The sequence below is a fragment of the Pelmatolapia mariae genome, linkage group LG20 (assembly GCF_036321145.2).
Source record: "Pelmatolapia mariae isolate MD_Pm_ZW linkage group LG20, Pm_UMD_F_2, whole genome shotgun sequence".
In the NCBI taxonomy this organism is placed as follows: Eukaryota; Metazoa; Chordata; class Actinopteri; order Cichliformes; family Cichlidae; genus Pelmatolapia; species Pelmatolapia mariae.
Genome location: NC_086244.1, coordinates 39,826,866 through 39,850,622, shown reverse-complemented (window position 1 = coordinate 39,850,622; position 23,757 = coordinate 39,826,866). Strand labels below are relative to the sequence as shown.

Here is a 23,757-nt window from a genome sequence, read left to right as displayed (position 1 = left end):
AATGCCAACTAGAGAAAGCATGTAGAAAGAAAATAATAATGGATCCAAAACTGAACTCTAACCTGCAGGTCAGGGAGGTGAACTTGTTTGCTCTAACAGTGAAGGTCCTATCAGATAAGCAGAAACCCAGCCTAAGGAAAAACCAAAATACACAAGTGAAAACTTTAAGCGTACTAAGTAGGATTTTATGGTCAATGGTATCAAAGGCTGCACTGAGATCAAGCAAAATTATTACAGAATAATTCCCTGCATCAGAAGCCATTAAAAGATCATTATAGATCTTCAAGAAAGCAGTCTCATTGGAGTACTTTTGAAAACCAGACTGAAAAGAGTAAAGAATCTGTAATTTGCATAGTAAAGATCAGAACTGTCCATCCATTCTCTTCCGCTTATCCTTGTGAGGGTTGTGGGGGGCTGAAGCCTATCCTGACAGGTCGCCAGTTTGTCGCAGGGCTAACACATAGAGACAGACAACCATTCGCACCTATGGGCAATTTAGAATTACCTATTCACATAACCCCAAACCATGCAAACTCCACACAGATGTGAAATTTAAAACTGAGGTCAGAGGTGAAATGTGACATGATACTTAGATGCAAACTAGAACATGATATTTTGAATCCCCATATTCCTGTGTCATTTCCTGAATGTTGCTAATACAAAGGTAGCAGCATTTTAAGCATAGTTTTAAAGATAAAAGACATTTTATTAAAGATTTTACTTATTTGACGTTTAGAAGTAATGTGATATTTAGAATCCTTCTATATTCCCTATATGCCTATATGTTGTCAATAACAACTATAACCAGAAACACAGAAGGGAAAAGGTTTACTTAACATGAATTCAGGTGTTAATTCATTATTTATCTTCAAAGATTTTAAGAACACAGTATTGCTTGCTGTCTAGATGAAAGCAGTTATAAAAAGATTAAGCCAACAATATAAAATGTATTCATTCAGTATTAATCCAACTGGTCTTTTTGCAGTGCAGTAACTCATGCAGAGTTCCAGTCAGCTTGAAGCACCATATTCTTACTTTCCCCCCAGTAAGCTCATGCATCCTGAGCACCTTTTAAAGGTTCCAGATGGCACCAAGTGGAATTCTAGGAGAGATAAAAAATATGCACAAAAGCTTTTATTTAAGCTGGTATTTGTGGTAAAATAGTTTCACAAGTTATTGATTTTTAAAGTGTTTACCTAATGTTAATACAATTTATTATATAAGCTGCTCATCAGTTTAGTTGTCTAGGTTACCCCACCCTTGGCTTGCAGGTCAGTGAGCAGCAGTCAATAACCAGAGGCAGCCTCTGAAGCTATGTGCTTTTTATTTTATTTTGTCTGTTGATCTTCAGCATGATGATTGGTCTGCATTTTATCACGCCCCAAATGGTAATAAATCAAATACAGTGGAGTAGGAAAAAAAGCAAAAAATAAACTTCAATAGGCATGTGGAGAGTACTTCTTTTATTTTAAATATGTCTTCATTGGTTTAGCCTGCATACAGTAATGCATCAGCACAGAACTACACAGTACATAGGTGGACTGCTGTCACACCAGTTGCAGCTTGGCCAATATGCAACATCAACAGTCAATATCAGACAGCCAGGCCAGCAAATCCCTTCATTTAAACTCCATTTAAAACTACTACTTTTTTTTTTAGATACAAAAACCACTAGGACGCCTGTGTGTCAGCAACTTTTTTATGACAACACAGACTTCAGTTAGGCAGTGTGGTACTTTACAGTGGCAAAAAAATAAAATATAACTAAAAAAAGAAGAGAATTTATCGTCACAGGTTGAACATCAGCCATGTTGATTCTAGAGATAGAAAGTGAGCATCTGAAAAAATACACAATTGTAATTGTTCCACAAAATAAATTAGGGAGGTTGCAATTTGACTGACACCCTCCCCTTGATTTCAAGCATTTCCATCCTATTTTTATAAGACAAAAATAACCAAACTTCCAATTGACACATGTTCCCACAAATCCCGTTGTTGCACCTTTCGACCTGTGTATGGCTTTAAATGGGGTTTAAAGACTTGGCAAGATGAGAAGGCAGTAATAATAAAATCAGATGCAAAGCTTTCAGCATGTACGCACTAAGTTTCCATCAGGCCTACAACATGCAGATAGGGTAAAGTAGTAACCGTGTATCTGGTGAGAAGATTTAGGCACACATGAGAGCTATCTACAACTGTTACTTGTTCTCTTTTGTGCCAGCTTAAATTCGCAACTTCAATGAAAAAGTAAACACAGTGGTGTTTTACAGAAACTACGTTCCTGTGTCGCACCATTAAGGCCTTCCCTGACTTTCACAACAAGTAGCCATTAAATTTAACCTTATGCCTATTTAATCCAATTTGAAGCTGGGCAGGGATAAAAATGTGTGCTTTTCATATGTTTTTGTACTTTTTTTTTCCTTTATTTTTTTTGGGAATACAACAAGCTGTCAAACATATAACATCAGTATGGGTTTGACTTATAAAGATGAATGTTTCGGCTAGTGGTTCATTGGTAATGTACTTTTCAGCGTAACCATGCACAACATTTCTAAAACACAAAGAAAAGCAATTCAATTAGCATTTTAAGATTAAGAACGTGGAGGTTTTTAAGGCTATGACCCATGGTTTTTCTAGGAGGAAGAATAAGATGGAAAAACAGAATCAACTCAGTCACAGAGACAAAATAACACAAACTGTCATAGTTTGATGAAATAAGTAGTGGAATATTGACTTGAGCCTCAAGTGCAGACTCTCCTAGCTTCTCTCCTGGTCGCCCGTGTAGGAAGTCCCCTGTGATGACAACATGAAGGAGAACATCTTGTTTAAAAACATTTTAGGATGTACAGATGGAGATACCTCTGACACTTTAGTTTGGATTGAGATTTAAGAGTCATCTTACCAAGCTTAAGTGTTTAACAGCAGTATATACACTCAGGGCACTTTGTGGAATAAGATAACCCCCCACAACAACCAGACAATCGCCTATGGACAAGTATTTGGCAACTGGGAAGGAAACACTCCCTTTAAACAGGATGAAACTTCCTGCCACGACCAATTCAGGGGTAAGGGTAAAAACAAAGAGTGTAGGAAGTCAATTAAGCATAAATGCTAAATGGATGCTGTGAAAAATATTTGAATAGGTGCACTTCTTGGATCCAAACTGGATTTGACTGAGGTGGTACTTGAATGGAACATATAATATATATGAACCTTAAAAACAAGTATCAACTTCTAGGTTACAGAATTAAAGGCCAAAAACTTCATTTCCTCTAATGGCCAGTTTAAACTGGCTACAAACAGAGCTTTAGCTGTAACATTACAACCTGGTAACAACCTGGAGAAATGGTTTTGTTCTTTATAGCTAATTTCCACATTAATAACACTTAAAGTTAGGGGAGTGGCCCAAAGCTGTCTGGTGTCACATCCACTAAGCTGATTCACTGTCATTAAATTCTATTTTTTAGTATTAATTACACTAATTATGGGGTATCTATGTCTTCATGTTATACCTGTAGAGTTTTAGGAGCTTGTAAACCAAGCTTTTGAATGTCAGCTAAAAACTAAAGCTAGAAAAAAAAACACCCACTGAAGTAGAAGAAAACAATGCTAACACTGAGGCTTTAAAAAAAAAAACAGAGCCCAGAAAGAAAGTTAGAATGTAGCCATAACTAGCTAACTAGCTACATTATAACTATAGCTACATTAGCTCAGTTTTCGACCCAAATTTAGCCAGTTCATATTCATGTGTGAACATGTTAGTACTGTAACATAATGAAATGCTATAATAATAGGTAGTGAGTGAATTCAATACATGCTGCAGCTACAGTGTGTCATGTAATGTGAAATAATGAACTAGCTACTGAAGAAGCTAGCCAACTGTTACGCTATAGTACTGTGTTAAAGTAGGCTAGTTGTGTCCTGTCAGGACAAAAAGAAAAAAATTTAAACGACAAAGGTGCAACAACAACAGCTCATCTGTGGTGAGAGGAAAGCTCTAGGACAGCCTGAACTTGTGAGTGTGCTACCAGTTATTTTCTCAACCACAACAACCCTTGTATTCTAGCCTTATGAGTTTATGGGGCTTTTGGGTGGCTGATTTTTTATTTGAATCCTTGGGCAACGCCAAGTTGCTCTCCAGTGTGTTTGTCAGAGTATGAATGTGTGTATTTAGATGGAAAGCAGTTAAGTGTAGGAAAAAAGTGCTTGCATGAATGGGTATAAAGCACTGCAAGTGCTCAAGTAGAGTCGAAATGCATGATACGAGAACCAGTCCATTTATCACTTGTTGTGCTGCCCTGTGTGTAATATGTAAGCTAGCTAAAATGTCTATCACACTGTGACTTTTTACAGACTACTTACACAACATAAAAAAAAAAAAAAGGCAGTGGGTTTGTTTCACTCCAAACCCAGCAGCTCTACATCAAAGATGAGGGTGGCATTAGGTGGGATGATGCCCGGATGGCCTTTGTTTCCGTAAGCGTAGTCAGGCGAACAGGTCAGCTTGGCCCTCTGACCAACACTCATCTAGATGCAGGAGGATGAAGAGGAGGAGACAGAAACAGGACAAAGGCAATGGATTGTTATTGAGCACTTGTTCTGCTAGAAAATACAGTTAATTGGATCATAATGTAGTCTCTGCAGTGGAAGTTAGATAATAAGCCACAGGGGACAGTAAAAATATCTTGTTTACTAATGATGCTTCAGTTTTCCTCAATCTTATCCACAGTGCATCTACTCTGACTGCTTTACTGCACAATGGCAAATCAATCTAAATGCCCTGTGGGTATATTAAAGATCACACTGAGCACACAGAGAACTTGAAGTTGCTACCATTAAAAATACAGGATGTCCACACAGGCAGCACCAGCCACCTCATCTAAATGCTGCACGGCTGAGCGGGTGAGATATGGAGCTGTGTCCTTGCTGTGTTGGTGCACAGAGGAACAGAGTTAATGGAGAGCTTGGTAAGTGAAAACTCGATAATGGAACCATGTCAATAAATTTATGTGTTACAGAAGCAAAATACATCTCTTTGAAACCATCCCAGTTACATTTGCCTCTAAATCATGACTGCTGAAGCTGCCGAGCTTTATGACTTTTCCCCCAGAATCTGATCCACTGGCATACAATACACTGCAGAACGTCCTCTGAGGACATCTGAATAAATTCACACAGCTTATAGACCAGCTTTAGATTCATTGCTTGATCATTATTTTATATGTGCTGTATTGGGGTTTCCGTATGGGGTACTAGATACAAATTTAAGACTTTTTAAGACATAATAAAATGTTTATTTCCTTTCTGCAATCAAGCCAGTCCAATGTAAAACCAGTGGGAACAATAAGCTCAGCACTTATTTACAAAGCACATGAGCGGGTACATTGATATCACTGACATCACCACCTCATTTTAACCTGCTGAATTTCATAATTGACAGTAATACAACTAACTAGTTACATGACCTGGAACCAGACAAGTAGCAGAAACACAGCTTTATGGCATTTGCTCCAGGTATAATGATGATGTTTATAAACAGGTAACAACGAACACGTGTGAACAAGCAAACTCTGAAGGGCACGATTTTTGGTCCTGGAGCCTTTCTAAAGTCAGTTTTTTTAGGCTGTTTCTAGTCTGGGTCGTTTTGGCTAATCGTGAATGAATCTGTTGGACTGCAAGTCTGCAAATAGCCTAAGCAGAAGTCAAAAGACATTTTGCAAAATGCAATCTCAGTTGTCATTTTTTGCCCGGTAAGAATTTTACTTCACACTACCTCTTTTCATATATCTGCTTTCATGGTGAGACTGTTTTTTTCTTTTGTTTTTGTGTCCAGCCCATGCGCCACTTAGCAGACAGTTAATCAGAGTCCCTGAACTGTTGATTGAAATTCTACTTTGTTTTTTTTTAGTGTTCAGACTAATTAGCAACAGCATGTCTGCTAACCAAACTAGCTAGCATAATGGTGATAACTTAGCACTCCATCCTCGCCTGTAAATATGGTCACTTCTCGTGGCGATCGTGGCTCAAGAGTTGGCAGTTCGTCTTGTAATCGGAAGGTTGCCGGTTCGAGCCCTGGCTCGGACAGTCTCGGGCGTTGTGTCCTTGGACAAGACACTTCACCTACCGCCTACTGGTGATGGCCAGAGGAGCCAATGGCGCGATATGGCAGCCTCGCTTCTGTCAGTCTGCCCCAGGGCAGCTGTGGCTACAACTGTAGCTTCCCTCCACCAGTGTGTGAATGTGAGAGTGAATGAATAGCGGAATTGTAAAGCGCTTTGAGGGTCTTGAAAAGCGCTATATAAATGCAATCCATTATTATTATTACTTCCAGCTCCAAAAGAACTACAAAACCAGTGGAACACGTCAGCTTTGTTATTTCCATCTTCTCAGCAGAGTCGATGGTTGTTAACCTGACTCAAAATAAGCTGAATGAGCATAGATGTATCCATGTTTTATTGAATCATCATCAACTTCAGTGAATGTTGTAGTTAAACTCCACCATCTTGGACTGCAGCTGGTGAAGTAAGCTTTCTTCTGTTGTACAGCTTAGAACTGCAGAACATGAGCCAGTTTGGTGGCCTTCCAGCTTGCAGAAGATCTCCATTGCTTAGTAAGGAGTACGAACACCAGCAGCAGTCCAAGATAGTGGAGTTGGAATCTTTCCAAACACAGGACTAGATCCTTCCTACAAAGCAGCAAATGGATATTGAAGACTGCCACAACAGTAACCTACCCAGTGACTCAGCTAGTAGGGAAAATACAAAATGGTTAGCAGCAAATTAACTTCCCAAATAAAAGTGAGAAGATTATGGCCTAGTAAACTGAAGGTGGGTATCACTGGAGGGATAAATATATAAAACTAAAACGTGCTAACCCACCATGTAAAGTCTATGATGGAAAAATGTAATGCTACTGATAATAACCTTTTTACTGCCTTCTCAGACCTTCTCCAGCCTACCTGCACTACGCCCTCTTCCCAGCCTCGGATCACTTCCTGCTTGCCAATCTTGAACCGGAAAGGCTTGTCTCTGTCACGAGAGGAGTCAAACTTCCGTCCGTCTGTGAGAGAGCCTGCAAACAAGGAAACAGTAAGATGGAAGTACAGTGTGTGAGAGAAACAGAAACAGCTGCTGGTGCACGCCCTCATCCTGCTGTTGAAAAAGCCAACCATTACCCCTGAACATGCACAATTACAGGACTAATCACTCACAGAATGTTCAGGCCGGCTAATATCTAACGTGTACAAGTTGTTTCATAAAACCATTGCAAACAGTGATGTCTTCCAAGTTTCTCTGGCATCCATCATCTCTGCTGTGTTTATACAGAGCGCACAAATAAAGGGATTCTCAGCATCTCAGAAATAGAAGCTGCAGCTGTCTGCATGGTGGGTTTGAGTGTGAGTCAGGAAAATGCAGGCATGGGTGCACAGAATAGCAGCCCTCCAATACCATTTCCGCCATCGTTATTACTGTTATTACCACCACCGTGGAAGGGTGTGTGTCTGTGTATGTGGTTGCTTGATGCAACATCACACATATCGATACGCAGATCAGGAGGCGAGGTGGCAAGATGCAGCCTGTAATCCCAGCGGCATGGAGGGTGTCCTGTCCTCTTCTGGAAATCTAGATATCAGATTATCTGGACAAGCTAAAGGTCCCATTCGATCCGAGCACTGCAGTGCAAACAACCCAATAACGACTTTCTCACACGCCGATCATTTCCTGGATGCAGAGCTGCTCCGAGACCCCAGACAGACCAAGTTTTGATCTTCATACAGATGTCTGCATCAAAAAAAGACTCGCTTGTGTAATGGAATATCCTGTTTCATGTCAAGATAACTTTGTAGGCTTGCAGGAAGGGAGACGGCTCAGAGAGGAAATCCTGCAGATTGTGGGTTATTAAAAAGGAGAGAATGCAGTCTCAAGCCTAAAAACAAGTTTTAAAAAATATGCTTTGCCTTGCAAAGCCCAAATGAGCTCTGACTTCATGTTACATAATCTCGAAGCAAAGAGGCTTGTGTTACAGGGTGAGTTATGTCTGTCTCACCAGGCAACAAGCTTTGCCAAACTAAAAACAGGTGCAGACAAATATGTAGTCTAGTATGCTGGGAACTGCACGACATGATCTACATTTTACTCTCTTTTAATACACTGCAAAGCATGCTAATGATATCTGTCAGTCTGTCCACTGCTTTTACGTCTCAACAGCAACACGAGGAAGGATTTCCATGAAGTAGTGTGCAATTTCCACAAGAAAACTCTCAATGACTTTGCTGATCCACAAACTTCATGCTCCACTATGAGTGCCTTGTAATAAATTAGCTTTTCATATAGCACTATCTAAGGAGAATTTTGATTTATGCAAAACTTTGGCAATAGAAAAGGCCACAAATTTGATTGCACAAATTCTGCTAGCATGCAAACCCGCCACACAACCGACTGCTAAACCTCAACACACAGTTTTAGCATTGCATTGCTAGCGTTGCGGAGCTCAGATGGGAGAGGAGTCCAGAGAGTAGGGCTGCCACATTGAAAGCTCAGCGGTACGGAGGTTAGAGCGAGGGACAGACCCATGGCTGAAGATCGTAGGATCTGAGACGGCGTGCACGGGTGAAGGAGGTCAGACAGATACTGAGGGCCAGGGTATGGAGGGATTTGTAAGTGAGAAGGATCTAGTAAGTGATGTGTGACTTGACAGGCAACCAGGGGAGATTAATGAGGGTTGGGGGGTATGTTGCCAAAACTTAGTCTGTTTAAATGAGAGCCAGTATAAAAGATGGACACATTCACTCACTGGATAGTTAGTCACTTTTCTCTATCACCAGTGTTTTGAAACCAGATGTGACGAGTGAGGGCTGGATCTGACTGTGAAACCCCATGCTTATTAGTTAATAACGCTATACTCTATAGGTTATAGGCATGTTAATATTAATAGGTCAGTATACGTCATTAGTCAATTAAACGGTGCTACCAATTTGCTAATGTCCACAATTTGTCATGGACGAGTGTTCACATAATCCTTCTTTATCCACTATTGTGTTTGCCAATCAGTTATGCTATCAGTCACTACTTTAGTCTTTTTTAATACAGTATGATGTTCAATTTCAACCCAACTCCTCCTCCCTGAGCCTGGTTCTGCCGGAGGTTTTTTCCTGTTAAAAGGGAGTTTTTCCTTCCCACTGTCGCCAAGTGCTTGCTCATAAGGGGTTGTTCTAGTGTTGGGATTTTTGCTCTAATATTAAAGGATCGTTATCTTTCAATATAAAGTACCTTGAACAACTGTTGCTGCGATTTGGCACTATATAATTAAAACTTAAATGAATTGAACCTTTTCAGTCTTCATCTGCACCCTGTGGCTTTGGATTATTAGTTAAATAACAAAACATTTTATGCTGCCATCCAAGTTGACTCCAGTGAACTGTAATAAGCTTCTTCCTTTCTAAGCATTTTTTCTTTAAAAAAAACAAACAAACAAAAAACAACTGAGATATTAATTAACACAGAAAATAAGCCTTAGCAGCAGACTGTGCTGTACATCAGTCCTACAGCTCTATCCTGGTGGCACAAAGGAGGGGTTAAAAATAAAAGATGTGACTAATATTGCTAACTCTTGTTCAGAGTGACGAAGTGACCAACATTCAGTGCAATTCTCCAGAAAATAGTAGAGGATTGAGCCTGCTATTATTACAGTCAGCCAGACGGTTATAATCCGCTCAGCTAAACGCCACCAACCCCCAACCCAACGACCCCAGAGAAACTCCAACAAAGACAGAAAAGCGCTGGAAATCAGACGGGATTTAAAACCGTGCTGTCTGGGCTCCTCTGGTCTGTCTGTCTGGTCCTCTGAGTGAACCCTGCGGCGGAATCAGTCTGCGTCCCCCCTCCACCCCCTCTTTTGTTAATTCTCCAGACAAGACAAATGACCACATTCATCCAGTGATCTTCATGAGGCTGTAATGGAGCGGTCGGCCCCAGACTGAGGCGCGCATTATTTTACGCAGTGGTGAATCCAGAGCACCGTCCCCGGGACACACCACCACCTCCACCACCACCTCCACCTACTGTTGCTGATGCTGCTTTGCACGTTTTCACCTACCCAACACACCGAATGTGCGGGGAGTAGAAACGCGACGAAGGGGTTAAATTTCCACGCAGCTCGGTCGGTGACTGACAGTAATACCTCTTTGCCCTACTGAGAAATCACTGCCTGGAAAGGTCTGAGGCACAAAATATGTCTGCTGTGCACACTTTGTCCGGCTGCACGTTGCTCTCAATCCAACCCTCACAGCGTCCCTGCGAGGATTCTCATCATCTCCTGCGATACTTTCAGGATTATCACGCTGAGCTATTTTTCAGAACGGGTTGCCCACAGCCGTCACTCCACTCGGACGGCCTTCCTGTGAACCCGCCGGTGTGCCTAACGTGTACAGTGTGTCCGTGCACGCACAGTTTAAGTTTGTCACGTCAAACTCACCGACATAATGCACCACGCACGTCTGTCCTTTTTTGGGGAAAGTCCGTCCTGTGGAGAAGCCAAAAGAGAGCTCAGCATAACATGCACATGACGCAATTAAGGCGCTGTTTCTATGGCTGCACGCAAGCACGTTAAAGTCTACAGCAGGCTTTACCGTCACCGGGGGTGATGGTCTCGATTTCGACTCCCATTTCAGCGCTGTGCGTCCTGGAGCTGCTGCTGCTGTCCCTGAACACGGCAACACTCCTCCCGCAGTCCGTCTGTCTGCGCGCTCCTCTGGCGGATGTTCCACATCTCTCTCTCTCTCTCTCTCTCTCTCTCTCTCTCTCTCTCTCTCTCTCACACACACACACACACACACACACACACACACACACACACTAGCGTCAATGGCTCACATCAACACTTCCGCCCACGACCACCAAAGTAAAACCCAATCTCAATCACTGGAACGGACCCCTGGCGGCCACAGGCCACCCGTTTTCATATTTAGATGAATGTTATTAGAATAAATAAAATCAGTTTTAAAAGTGAATAATATATTGTTCAGATATTATCTTGTGATTTTAAAAAAACAAGATTAAAAAAGTTTGCAAATAACAAATAACAGAAAAAAACAGGCCTTCAAAAAGGAAAAACAGATCACAGCGCACTGGGTTTAGTCTGGGCACTAGCAAGTGCTCCTTAAATGCAAAAGCACAACGTAGCAAGAAATTAAAAAAGTTACGTTCCATTCACTTCTGACTGAAAGAAGAATCAGAACTGACCTGCTTCTTAGGTTTTAACTTTCTTTCTCCATGGTTCATTTTATTTTTAACCTTATGTCTAAATTTTATCTTGCCATGTTTATTATATTATTAAAATATTATTTTATTGCTGCTATTGTTCTTGTACTATTTTACGGTGACCTTGGGGGTCTTAAAGGCACCTATAAATAAAATGTATTATTATTATTATTATTATCATCATCGTTAAACTGTAGCGCAGTAGTTGAGACTGTTATGCTGAAGTCACTATGGATGTGTGTGTGTGGCCTCTGAGATACATCTTAATTCAGAATACAGTAAGCTTAAACTGTATGTGAGAACAGGAAAGGAAATATTTAAAGTGGAAGCTTTTTTTATTCATGAGAATGATTTTAGGTTTATTAGATCTAAACACTATACAGTGAGTCACGTAAGACAAACAATAAAACACTATTAGAACAAAGGGGGCCCATCAGATCTGATCAATAGTCAGATATTACACAAAGCTTGACAGTTCCATAAATCCATCTACCATGTGTTGCAGATTGCTCAGACCTCCCTCTTCCCACACAACACTCTTAGCTTTCCAAAGGGGCACTAAGAGGATATCAAGCCAGCCAAGAGACACAACTGACAATCTCATGTCCAGCTGGGATCGTCTCCCTCCATTTTGGCATGCCCAAATCCAAGGAGGACACCTAGATTAGAAACCACATCATCTGCCTTCCTCTCAATTCTTACATTTTAAAAATTTCAACCTCACAGCAGAAATAATCATGTTCGCAGTCTGACAGAAACCAAGTCTCTACAGATATTTTCTTAAGCGCTATACAGTGGGTAAATATTTTTAGAATGCCTTTGTTTTGTTAAGGAAGGTAGCCACTTTGAATAGCCGGCAGCTGTGTGCCAAGCTTTACCTCTGCTAATTAGAGTTGGACAAACAATAAAACCTGCTGCCAGATGCAGAGAATCTGTGTTTGCTTCAGTTTTGGTGAGTTCAGTCCTAGTAGTTGATAAGTCTGCTACTTAGTAGTTGCTAGCAGATGTGTGTATGTGTTTAATGTTGCATCCATGCAGTTCATTGATGCACCTTGTTAACCAAACATGCTAACATGCAATGATAACTTAGGCTTCTAGCCTCTTGTCCAAATATGGTCACTCCTGAAAACAAACCAAATATTCTGACGGCCAAAACATCCAGAACTCAAAGGGCGACGTACCCGTGACAACATCCTTCTTTTAGATACAGTCTGTGTGCCAGACTGACAATGGAAATGGCGGTATTTGGCAATAAGCTGTATACACACCTTTGCTGGGTCCATGTGTAATTTCTTTTGGGAAGTCTGACAAATGGAGGGATTTACACATTAGAAAACCAACATGAAATGTGGTTACATCACTGATAAACTCATTGATGTCCCCCAGGTGAAATGCTAACATTATCTAGCATAATTATAATTCATGTTTTCTCACTTTATAAAAGCAGCAGATATCCCACTAACAATAACAAAAACACAAGACCATAATTTCTTTATACATCAACCATAAAATGGATTTATTTCACCAGAGGTCCAAACATATTTTTGTGTTGCCCCAGGATGCATAGAAGATGTCAGTGTATCTTAGGAATTCAACTTCCGCTAACACAAACCAGTGTTTACAATCTAAATGTTCTTTTGCTCGACCATTGGTTTAATAATAAAGCCATGTGTAATTGGTTTTCATATATCAAAATGCCTCTGTCTAACTGGGACAATCTTACAATCGGTGCGAAAATGAAAAAAAAAAGACGAGGAAGTGATGAAAGGAGTTGATTTAAAAAAATAATTCCATCTTCATTTAAACAAATGGACAAGTGTGATTGTGGAGGTGCGTAAAGAAGAGTAAGGCTACTGGTAAAGGTTGGTTTGGAGAGAGAAAAATCCTTGATGTTTTGTTCCATCATCACCCATTTCTCTCCAACATGAATGTGTGGAGAGAAATGGAAACTTGTACAAAGCCACATCATCATGCTATAATAAATTGGCTTTGGTTATGTGGTTCTGGTCTGTGCTGTTGAGACAGAATCAAAGTGAGAATCTGTCACGGTGTGGATCTGCCAAAGCACGGCTACTGACAGCTGATGGGCTGAGTTAAGGTCTACAGAAAAAGAAAAGATGGGTTAATGAAAAACAAACAAATCTTTAGTGAACACCTTTATAACTAAACTGTCGTTCAGACTGCATCTTCAGGCTCCGACAGGCTCTTACATGAACTCTGTTCCAGTCTGGAGAGTTTTAGTTTCATCCCCGTTACCGTCTTTCACAGACGGGGAGAGGGGGAGAATTTGGGGGGGACAGGGCTGTGAAGCAGAGTGTTAAGTTTCACTTTAGAAAAACAAAACTGAGAAATTAGAAGTCCATACATAAGTCTGTTTTCTCTCCACCCTCGATAGGGCAGCAGGTTTCAAAGGGCTGCTTAGCCACGCCACAGGGAGAGGGAGGAGTGGAAGAGGGGGGAGGGCAGCTGGAGGAGGGCGACAGGGAGAAGGTTCAGGGGGTTGATCTTCCTCTCTCATCCTCACTTTAGCCGCTGGACGATTACAGCGTTGAGGAGGTTGGCCTGCTGCAGCGTCTGGCTCTCATCCATCAGCTCCTTGTTAGGGAAGGTGGTCATCAGGACAAACTCTCTGGCAGCCATGGCGGGCCGGGCCGCCACCACAAAGTGTCGCAGGTCAGACACCCTGAGAGACACAAGGACACGGCAGGACAGGAAAGAAGGGTTACATGACAGGATGAAATCTGACAATGTTAGCTTCTACTCTTTGATACAGGACCGATTTCACCTTCTTCGATTATTCAGGCTGGTAGCACTGACCAAGCTAAATGTTGTCCACAGACTCGTGTACCACAGTTTGTGTATCTGTTTCTTTCTCTCTTCTTTAAGAACATGGTTTGTGTTGGTGTAAAATCACAGTGTGTAGGGTTTATGAGACAGGGATTCACTGATTTACAACCCCCCAAACCTTGTGTCCCTAATAAGACACTTGAAACAACACAATGTCTCTGCCTTAACAATCACAAGGACTGGTTGCATAACTGGGACCAAATATCTACAGATCTTGTCCTCTTCATATCCATGTCCAGCAGAAACACATGCAACTTAAAACATTTTTTACCTGTGGGTATGGTTGAACTTTTGGACCAGCCTGCCACCATCAGCAAGTCTGATCTGAATGTTAGTGACGGGCTGGGAGGGGTCGAGGGTCACTGAGGCACTGGCTTGGGCCTCGTTGGCAGCTTGGTCCTGCTGGGAGGTGGGCGGAGCTGAAGTCAACTCTGGTGTGGCGCTGAGAGAAAAGGGCAAAAAAAACCCAAACATGACCAAATTGAACAGAGGTTATGAATGCAAAAAATACACAACGTATACTTTAAATACATGAATGTCAACATCTGAAGAATAAAGTAGCTACTGATTTGGTTTGCAGTTATTTTCCAAACATTTGTCTGAAACACTTTAGTTTGGGTTTTGCTTTTCCATTTGCTGCTTGCTGTTCGATATTACTGGGGTTTTATTCAATCAAACATTTAACTATTCAAATTACATGCACCTGCAGTCCCGTGGACAGCAGACGATTTCATGGCCTGAGGAAAAGGTTTTCAGCTTTGAGATTTTGTATCATTTTCAGATAATCACCGGCCTATAAATTGTACCACAACAATGTTCTGGAAAACTGATAAAAGTATCAAATATCCCCATCCACAAATAAATAAAGAAAATCAAATAGAGAGAATTTCGATATATTACAGACTTCTTATTTTATGTTAAAAGCTCTCTTCAAACTTTTTTTTTGTGATCAGCATTTTATTGATTTACAACAGGGTTGGGGGTGGGGGGGTGGGGTTACAGACATATACAGCAAAACTGTAAACTGCAGTAGCAAAGCAAACATTGGTCACAAGGCATGGGGACAGGAAAGAAAAACCACAAAAACACAAAGTTACAACCACTTATTGCCTCTTCCAGGAGATAACTTTGGATGAGAAGATTTTCTAAGCTTCGACAGTCGTGGGTCGAGCTTTATTTCATTTTGCTGTGGTATGTTCAAGATTAATGATACGGATAAGACATCGTATCCAGAATGATTCCATACAAATGTCAGGACTGAACCATTGCTTTGTAATTGTCTTCTTTGTACTTACTGTCAACATGCACGACTTATGCAGGTTATTAGTAACCTTGGAGTTTCTATGACCCATAGAAACCAGTAATTCATCCAGATGATTCATGATAACTTGAAAAACGAGGCAGACTGGCTCACTGGCCTTTATATGAATGAAGTCTGCACTGAGCTCAGTCAGTGCTTTTTTAAAAACCATACAATAGAAACAATACAGCTACAATGTTAAATCAAACGTCATCCTCACCTCCCCAGCTTCTGTCCTTCACCTTCAAAGGCTTTGAAGGCCATCCTGGGCTTGGTAAAGTCCTCATCTCTGTGGTCCTCCATGTCTAGGTTGACTTGGCCCCCTCGAGACCGCTGTCTCAGCTCAAGAGGAATCTCTCTGTGGGATGAGGATGAACGGGTGAGTGTGGAACTAACATTCATCAGGACATAACACAAGCCGAAAAGCAAATTACTGAAATTGCAAACAAATAATAGATTTCAGCTAATCTCACCCTCTTCTGATCGCTTCAAGGAAGTTGGCATTTCCAGGATCATCGTAGCTTCTGAGTTCACCGTTATCCAGACTGAAACCGGTCTTCCACAGCTTAAGCACCACATGCACCTAACACACACACACACACACACACAGGAATTATTCGATACGGATGCAATTTTCCCCACAGCCATTTTTTTAAAGGAACAAAATTTTAAAAAGCAATACAATAAATCACCAAACTGTCCACTGTTGGTAGGTAATGGAAGCATGAACGGCTTCAACACGCACTTGACACTAGCACATTAACCTTCCACGTTTTGTTCTTTTGTGGTCTGATAGTCATGAGCCTTGAATCCAGTTGGAGCTTTTCTGTGTAGAGTTTCCATGTTCTCTCTGTGCCTGTGAGGGTTCTTCCCAGGCACTCTTTCTTCACAGTTACAACAGGTGGCTGGTGCCTGGTGCCTGTCATAGTGGTAATTCCTGAAACAGATGGTGGACCACCACCAGAGGTGAAGGAAGTCCATTCCGAATTCAGGACGAGTTGCTTCTCCAACTAGAGGAGATGAAATATCTTGGCTTCTTGTTCGCCGGTGTGGCAAGTTGATTTTGACGTCACATCATGTGTCCACGCGACAGAGTCTTTGTGTTGTGTCGGCCATTAGTCTTCCTCTTGATTTTTGTAACTTGGTGCGTGTACGAGAGTACGATCTTGTCAGTTTTTACCATGATTCTAACGATATTCCAGTACAGAAGCCCAGAGACATTCAGATATGCAGAGGGAGAGGCTGGAGTTGTTTGAAAAACTTGGCTTCTGGTTGTGACTTCTTCATCTCCAATATCAGCACTTAGATGGCGATATTGTCTGAGTAGCGACACCTATTGTTCAGGAGAATACCGCAGTGTGTCTGTGAGACAAGGTTGTGGCGCTGAGCAAAGCGACCATTACAGCAGGTACACTGGCACTTTGAGACTGACAGACAGATTGGTGAGGAGTTGGAACTGAATGAGACGCTGTACCCACCCGTTGCTCTGAAGAGACCCGAGCTGTCCACTCACAATTCAATCTACGTTCCTAGCCTTAACTACAGTCACAAAGTCACAGATACAAGCGTCAGAAATGAGTTTTCTTTAAAGGCTGGCTGGGTGGAGCAGAGGCGCAGCTCCTCCACAAAGGAAAGGGAGCCAGCTGAGATGGTTTGGGCCTCTGACTAGGATGCCTCCTGAAGGCCTCCTAGGTTAGGTGTATGATTTGCATTATTAATGCAGGACAGGACACAATGCAACTCTAAATATAGAGTTATTCTAACAAATCTAGCGGTGATTTCTTAGAATAATGCTCTAAAATCAACTCCTTTTATTTCGTACTGTTGGTGCTGCTGAAACATGCATTTATATACTTTCAGGCAAACTGTGCTCTGCAGAGTGCATTCAGGCTTGATACATAATTGCAGCATATTTGCCACAGAGTGCCTGTAATAGTGCAACATCCCTGCAGGATTTGTCTGGTCTTAGTGGCTAAAGAGACCTCTACTCAGCCTACATATTCTCTCAGATTTATGAGCTACTTTTAGAGCCAATATACTTTTTGAAATACTCTCAGAACAACAACTTATGTGCATCGTGCCTTTCAGCACTGGTATGCTTTGTGAGATGGCCGTGAGTGCAGTTTATATAACAAAGCAACAAAACAAACATCTCGGCTTCCTACCTAAAAAGTGTTATGTGACTCTACTCATGAGGACACTCTTTAGGATTTGATTAATGATTAGTTGGATTCCTGGAACAGGATTAATTACCCTTCATCTGTTACTGTCTTGTTTTATTGCTATAAACGTAAGAGCCCCAGGCTTTCATTGACTGAAGTCTACTTTGGAGCAGATTCAGAAACACAGGACAGGAAACAATGCAAGGACTGAATTACCCACAAAAATAAAGAAAAAAATCTACACTCACATCCTGCTGCCTGTTGGAAGCTTGCCTCTCACCAGCCACATAAGTTGACTCCTCCTCAGGGGCTGCTCCTAGCCTGTAACCTCCGCCAACAAACGCCTAGAACAACAAGTACAATCAGAACAGAGTAACTGATTTACAGACACAAAAGAAATCTGCTAACAGGAGCAACATAGAAGAGAAGGAGCCTGCCATGGACAGCTGTTCACAGTAGTTATACTTCACCTTAGCTTTGCTGGGCTCCCCCGGTCCTCTCCCGCTGCGGTCCAAAGGCACAGCTCCATGTTCCTTCGCCCCCTTGAACAGATCCTCTACCACTTCATTGGAGCTCTTTTTCTTAGGAGGTCCCACAATCTGTTGCCCACTGCGCTCTGATCCTCCTGCAAAAAACCTGAGAGGGTGGGAATAGAGCTAGTTAGAGGTCTTTTATAAACAGAACAACAGACACTCTGGGGAAAGAGAGAGAACAGTGTTCTACAGGGTCGCATGTCACAGTGTGAGAGTGAGGATAATAAAGCCATAATTGCAAAATAAAGGTTGAAAAACAACAGTGTTTCTGTGCAAAAACTAAAATCCTTGTCCTTTGTGCCCAATAAAGACTGTTTACAGTGAGTCTCTTGTCCTGCTGATGGACAGCTGGCCGCAGTAATCCTTGTTCTGTGCTGCAACCTTTATAAGCTTGGCACAGCACAGGATCTGGTTGGAGTGGTCCTCCAGCTCACAGTTGGTGTCCAGAGCAAAGGTACTGTCCACTAGTAAAATAATTGCAGATGGTTCTGTTCTCTTGGAGGAATGACAAATAAACTAAAAGTCTATTGGTGTATGCATAGTATGTGTGTTTATGTGTGATTTTTTAGGAGTAAGCTTATTTAGGTAGACTAAAAAACACATTTAGTGATTTATCTTTACTTTTTCATCCACCTGAGAACACAAGGCAACTGACTGATTATTCAACAGTCTCCTGGCTTTTATTTTGAAAGTCAACTTGCTGCTAACCAGCTAGCTCTGGTCTTTCCTGTCTATCCTTTTCCTTACAAACAGGCTAGTCAGGTAACTCCTACATCTTGGACTATAAAGTGTACATGGTTTTATTTAATAATTTGTAGGAGGATCACCACAAGAAAGACAAGTTCAGAATCTTTCAGACAGATCTCAACTGTGTATAGAAAACTGAATGAAGCCTTCATGGTGGATCTACAGGGAAAAAAAACAATTCTGAAACCAACTGAGAAGAAGGGACAAAAGTGCTTAGATCAAGAAACAATGAATGGACTACCGACCACTCAGTACAGTAACTGTATGAGTGAGAAAAGCAGCCATATGTTAGAACTTATTCAAGGGTGTTAATGCCACTGTTTTGCACATGTCCAACTACCAACCTCTGTATATTTTATATATTTTATTTTATTGTTTACTCTATTTAATTTGTAAAATATGTATACACACACACACACACACACACACGTAGAAAAACATATTTAGTATACACATCCAGTAATGCATATACTCTTATATATTGTACATATATTTATTACTTTCAGATTTAGCCATTCTTATATTTTGCTTGTTTTACGTTATTGTATTTTTGCACAACTCTGTTGCTTGTGAAGCTCGCACACAAGAATTTCACTCGCATGTACTGTACCAGTGTACCTGCACATGTGATGTGACAATAAAAGTGATTTGATTTGATTTGATTTGGACAAGCTTCATGTGACAACCTGATAGAGTGGAAAGTTGTAATCAAAGCTAAAGGTAGAAACATTGAACAATTTCAAATTTAAAGCACTTTTCTCAATGTGTCTTTTCATAGCTTTAAAGTTTTGATACATAATGAAGAAAATAGGCAAAAGAAAATGGAACATCTCTACTGAGTAGTCCTTTGCAGCGTATCAGCTGTTTGGACAACAAAGAAATAAGATGAGCATACAGTTGCACTGGAGACGGGTGTCTGGGTAGCCAACTATGTGCACATTGTTCTAGTAGTCAGACAGCAAGACAAACAATGTAACCAGACTTGAAAACTGCACAATCTACAGTGCTGCATTATATAATTCTTATGCATGTTAAATAGGGCTGCACGATTTTGCATAAAATGAGAATCACGATTTTTTTGCTTAGAATTGAGATCACGATTCTCTCACGATTCTCTTTTCCAATATAAATATTTATTGCACTTATTAACTGCACATCAACTTCGTGACAGTTGAGAATGAACATAAAAACAATAAATGTCTCACATTTTGTCGTTGCCGCAAAATGTTGTACTGCTTGAAATTCCGTCTCCACCGGTCGTGCAACAATAGAAAAATAGTTGCCGGACGGCACTGTGTAGCGTTTGTCTAGGGTGTTGATCATTTTCCTAAATCCCTCGTTTTGCACAGTGTTGATGGGAGCCATATCTTTAGCCAGGTGATAAGTGATAGCCTCCGTAATTTCTTCGTGCCTGCGGGAGTTCGACGGGTATGGGGAAACGCTGTATAAGGTTCCCGTTATTGATGTTTGGGTGGTTGACCGGGACGAATTTTCTCCTGTCACTTTCTCGTCATCTCTCACGTGCTCTCCGTTGTTTTTTCCCTGCCAATTTTAGCAGCCAGCTGGCTTCTGTATCACGTGGTATAAGGCTCCGCCCTTGTCCTTTGTTGAGCAGGAAGAGTGAGCGCTTGTTTTCATGCAGATTATGTCCCGGATCAAAATGCAGTACAATCGTCATCTTTTTTTTCCTTTTTTCTTTTTTTTTTAAATCGTTGTCATTTGGAAATGAGATCGCACATAAGTATGAATTGAGATCGTGATTTTCTAACGATTAATTGTGCAGCCCTAATGTTAAAGTGTGTCGCCTGGATGGAAACAAACTTAAAAAGATAGACATGAAACGAAACTGACAACAGGTGCGCTGTGGAGGCAACAACAAGACAACAACAAAGAGGGAATTCTTTTGCAGACCAATGCTCTCTCCTTATCCCTCCTAACTGATTTTATTTTCTAAAGCTGGTGTCTCTGTCTAGTAGCATGTGACCGTACTGACAGCTCCTTAAGTTGCACAGGTAGTCCTGCAGACTGACTTGTCAAGAAGTTGTCAAGAAATACGGCACCATTTCTACAACAGGTACTGTCTCATGCTACCATAGAGGATAATACTACTAACAAAAGGAAAACTACAAAAAACAATCAGCATCAGAGGTAAAGAGAGAGCAGCTGCTGTAAAGCCATTCCCTGGTCTTGTTGTTGTCTGTATACTGCACCTGTTGTGACTGTCATTTGCACCAAAGTCAGTAAAATTGATTCACAATGGTTTACACTTCCTAACTGGATCAACTGATATCCCTGAAGTTTAACTGACTTTGATTAATACGGCAATGTGTGAATGTCCCTTCACTCATTTTGAGCTGTGTACATATTGAAATAAAGACACTCCCCCCTCCTCCAAACTATCCCAGAAGCCACTGTGAACTGAGAAACAGAACCAGAAGAAATGTTAATTATAAATGACATCATTACTGACTCTGGAATAAAATACTCTGTGTTCTTTAGCTCTTTTTGCTTGGATGAAATGAAAAATGACTATGAAGGTTATCAGTACCCCCACACGGTCCCCTTAACAACTGCACTGATCCAGCAGAAGAATCTGTTGACACAGCAGGAAAGCGACCAGCTCCCAAAGAATGAGGTGTTACCAAAAATAGTTTGGTGCATTCTGGAACCACACCAGCTAGGTGTGACTTTGTACCATCCATCCACAGCTCAAACAGACAGCAACATCTGTCACACCCATTCTGAAAGGCCTCCGGCACAAAAAGATATTCACCTCCTTTGCTCGTAATTATCTATTTGAGTATTATACTGAGACACACTGAAGCTTTTCTGTAACTCAGCCTAAGAGAGCTGTGGTCTTATTTCCACACCTTTTAAATGAAATGTCACACTCACTAAAGATAATAAACAGACAAGAGGGAAGTACACTTACCTTTGGCCTTCCTCTTCATCACTCTCATCCTCTGCTTCATGCATTAGATCTCTGAAGGAGGTCACTCTGGGCTGACTACTGGACGATAAAATTGTATAAATACATGTACAAGTGTCCTGTACTTAGACAAAAACGTCCCTCTTATAATTGTGCCATTACATTGTGATTAAAGCACTGACAGGCTGGATGGAGACTGTACCTGGGGCCTGCGGATCGGGACACCGAGGAGCCTCCCTCAGGCTGGGGAAGTGTCACTATGTCATCATCGGCTCCGTCTTCAAAGAAGCTGGCGAGTGCAAGCTGAGGATGCAAAACGAGCATGCAAATATGACAGCACGAAGCAGGTAGTAAGATAATATCTGACGAGCTCCAGATGCTACTGTACACCGCTCCGGTAACACGTCAGTCAAGAGCTCGCGTCAGACATTCTCGAGGATTAAGCGATTTAGCCAGTTTCACTGACTTATTTTCTCTTTCTCTTTGTACACTGACGACGCTGGTACAGTGAAGAAACTGACCGTGTCTGTGTTATCTTACAGTATCAGACCACGCAAATACTGTGGATATGCGTTTATTTCCCTAACCCACCCCCACACACGTTATTCTCCCATGGAGCAGCCCATACGATCAGGGGCAGGTGGCTACTAATAATAACCATTTTATTTAGCGTTGCATGCTAACGCTAGCTAGCATGAGTCAATAGGTTTACGGCAGACCAGCTTAGACAACACTTAATGGACAATCTTCTTTATGATAACACAGCAGTAGTTACTGCACGCGTGACGCTGTCAGCTGACTAACTGCACGCGTGAATTGTTGCTGATGATAAGAAGCAGTCCGGCCATTGTCAAAGGGTGACTTGCACAAATTACCGGCAAAACCCGGCTAACGTTAGCCGTCGAGCTACTGGTCTGGCACATGCCCGGTAACCTGAGTTTCCTTCATAGGGTCTTTCCTACAGTCCACCGCAGCTCCATGGAAGACCGCAGAAAAGCCGTACCTGCAGATTCCAGCCGGCAGACTCCAGGAAAAAACGGGCCCTCTCCTCATCCACATCAGTAACAGCGACGAACTCCCTCACTGACTCCTCTTGGTTCGCCATTTTGATTCGCTCCTTCAATAACTCGTCCGCCTCCACCTGAGGAAACTAGCAACAGATGATGGTTCCTATCCTGTTACAAACCAGACAGGAAGCAAGTGTTAAAACACATCACAGTCAAAAAAAACGTCCCATGTGGTTTCAAACTGTATTTTATTTTTTTCAACGAGTATCAACAGCTCTCATAATTTTGAACACAGTGTATTTTTATAACAATTTCCTGCGTTGTTAACATGATTTTAAACACTTGGTGGCGACATACCCACAGGTTAAACTGAGCAGTAACTCATGAGCGTTACACTGTGTAATGTTTGTTCCTGTGTATGGAGTGTTTTAAGTCATTACTTATTCCTCAAGGTAAAGAATATATATATTATCCTTTTCAAACTTTGCTTCTGAACCAGGACAAAGAAGTCTATAAATTTAACTGCATTGGATTATACATTTGCATTTGGTTCAGTTCCAACTGGGGACACAAATCCCTTTTGGGGTTACATCAGAAAGAGTATCTGGTGTAAAGGCTGCCTGCTGGGCTGACCCCTTGTGACAAGCGAGTTGCTGGGAGAGAGAAAGAGAAAAGATCACCTCTTATTTTAAACAGACTATAACAACTTTCTAGCTTTTCTTCAGACCCTGTCAGGGTTTTCATCTCATTCTGTCTCGTTAATCTGATTCCATTCCAACAAGCTCTGACACATCAATGTGGGAACTTCTAATGCCACCAGCAGATCGTAATCTGCATCTTATACCATTTTTCAGCCAGCCCCTATCTCTAGTTTATATTTTTATGCAAGTGCTCCGTGAAACAAATGCTGGCTGAAGTGTCAAACACCCTCACCTCTGGCAGAACTGCTCCAGGAAACATGTTCCTCTGATTCC

General features: G+C 41.5%; 2 protein-coding genes across 3 annotated transcripts; both read right to left on the bottom strand.

The window, feature by feature from the left end:
- Positions 1-1,448: 1,448 nt before the first annotated feature.
- fkbp1ab (FKBP prolyl isomerase 1Ab) lies at positions 1,449-10,764 on the bottom strand. Its single transcript, XM_063464208.2, has 5 exons — positions 10,628-10,764; positions 10,474-10,521; positions 6,959-7,071; positions 4,363-4,527; positions 1,449-2,793 (listed from the first exon to the last, which is right to left on the bottom strand). Exons 1-4 carry the CDS (start codon positions 10,662-10,664, stop codon positions 4,399-4,401), a joined length of 327 nt encoding a protein of 108 aa, XP_063320278.1. The 5' UTR covers positions 10,665-10,764; the 3' UTR covers positions 1,449-2,793; positions 4,363-4,398.
- Positions 10,765-12,745: 1,981 nt separating this feature from the next.
- On the bottom strand, positions 12,746-22,907 carry nsfl1c (NSFL1 (p97) cofactor (p47)). Of its 2 annotated transcripts, none has more exons than XM_063464493.2 (9): positions 22,780-22,907; positions 21,979-22,079; positions 21,780-21,857; positions 18,038-18,203; positions 17,816-17,911; positions 15,879-15,988; positions 15,626-15,763; positions 14,377-14,547; positions 12,746-13,941 (listed from the first exon to the last, which is right to left on the bottom strand). In XM_063464493.2, the coding sequence occupies exons 1-9, from the start codon at positions 22,879-22,881 to the stop codon at positions 13,779-13,781; spliced, it is 1,125 nt and encodes a 374-aa protein (XP_063320563.1). In that variant the 5' UTR covers positions 22,882-22,907; the 3' UTR covers positions 12,746-13,778. The 2 variants fall into 2 exon arrangements, with proteins under 2 accessions (XP_063320563.1, XP_063320562.1); XM_063464492.1 differs by having other exon boundaries at positions 21,780-21,854.
- Positions 22,908-23,757: the final 850 nt, after the last annotated feature.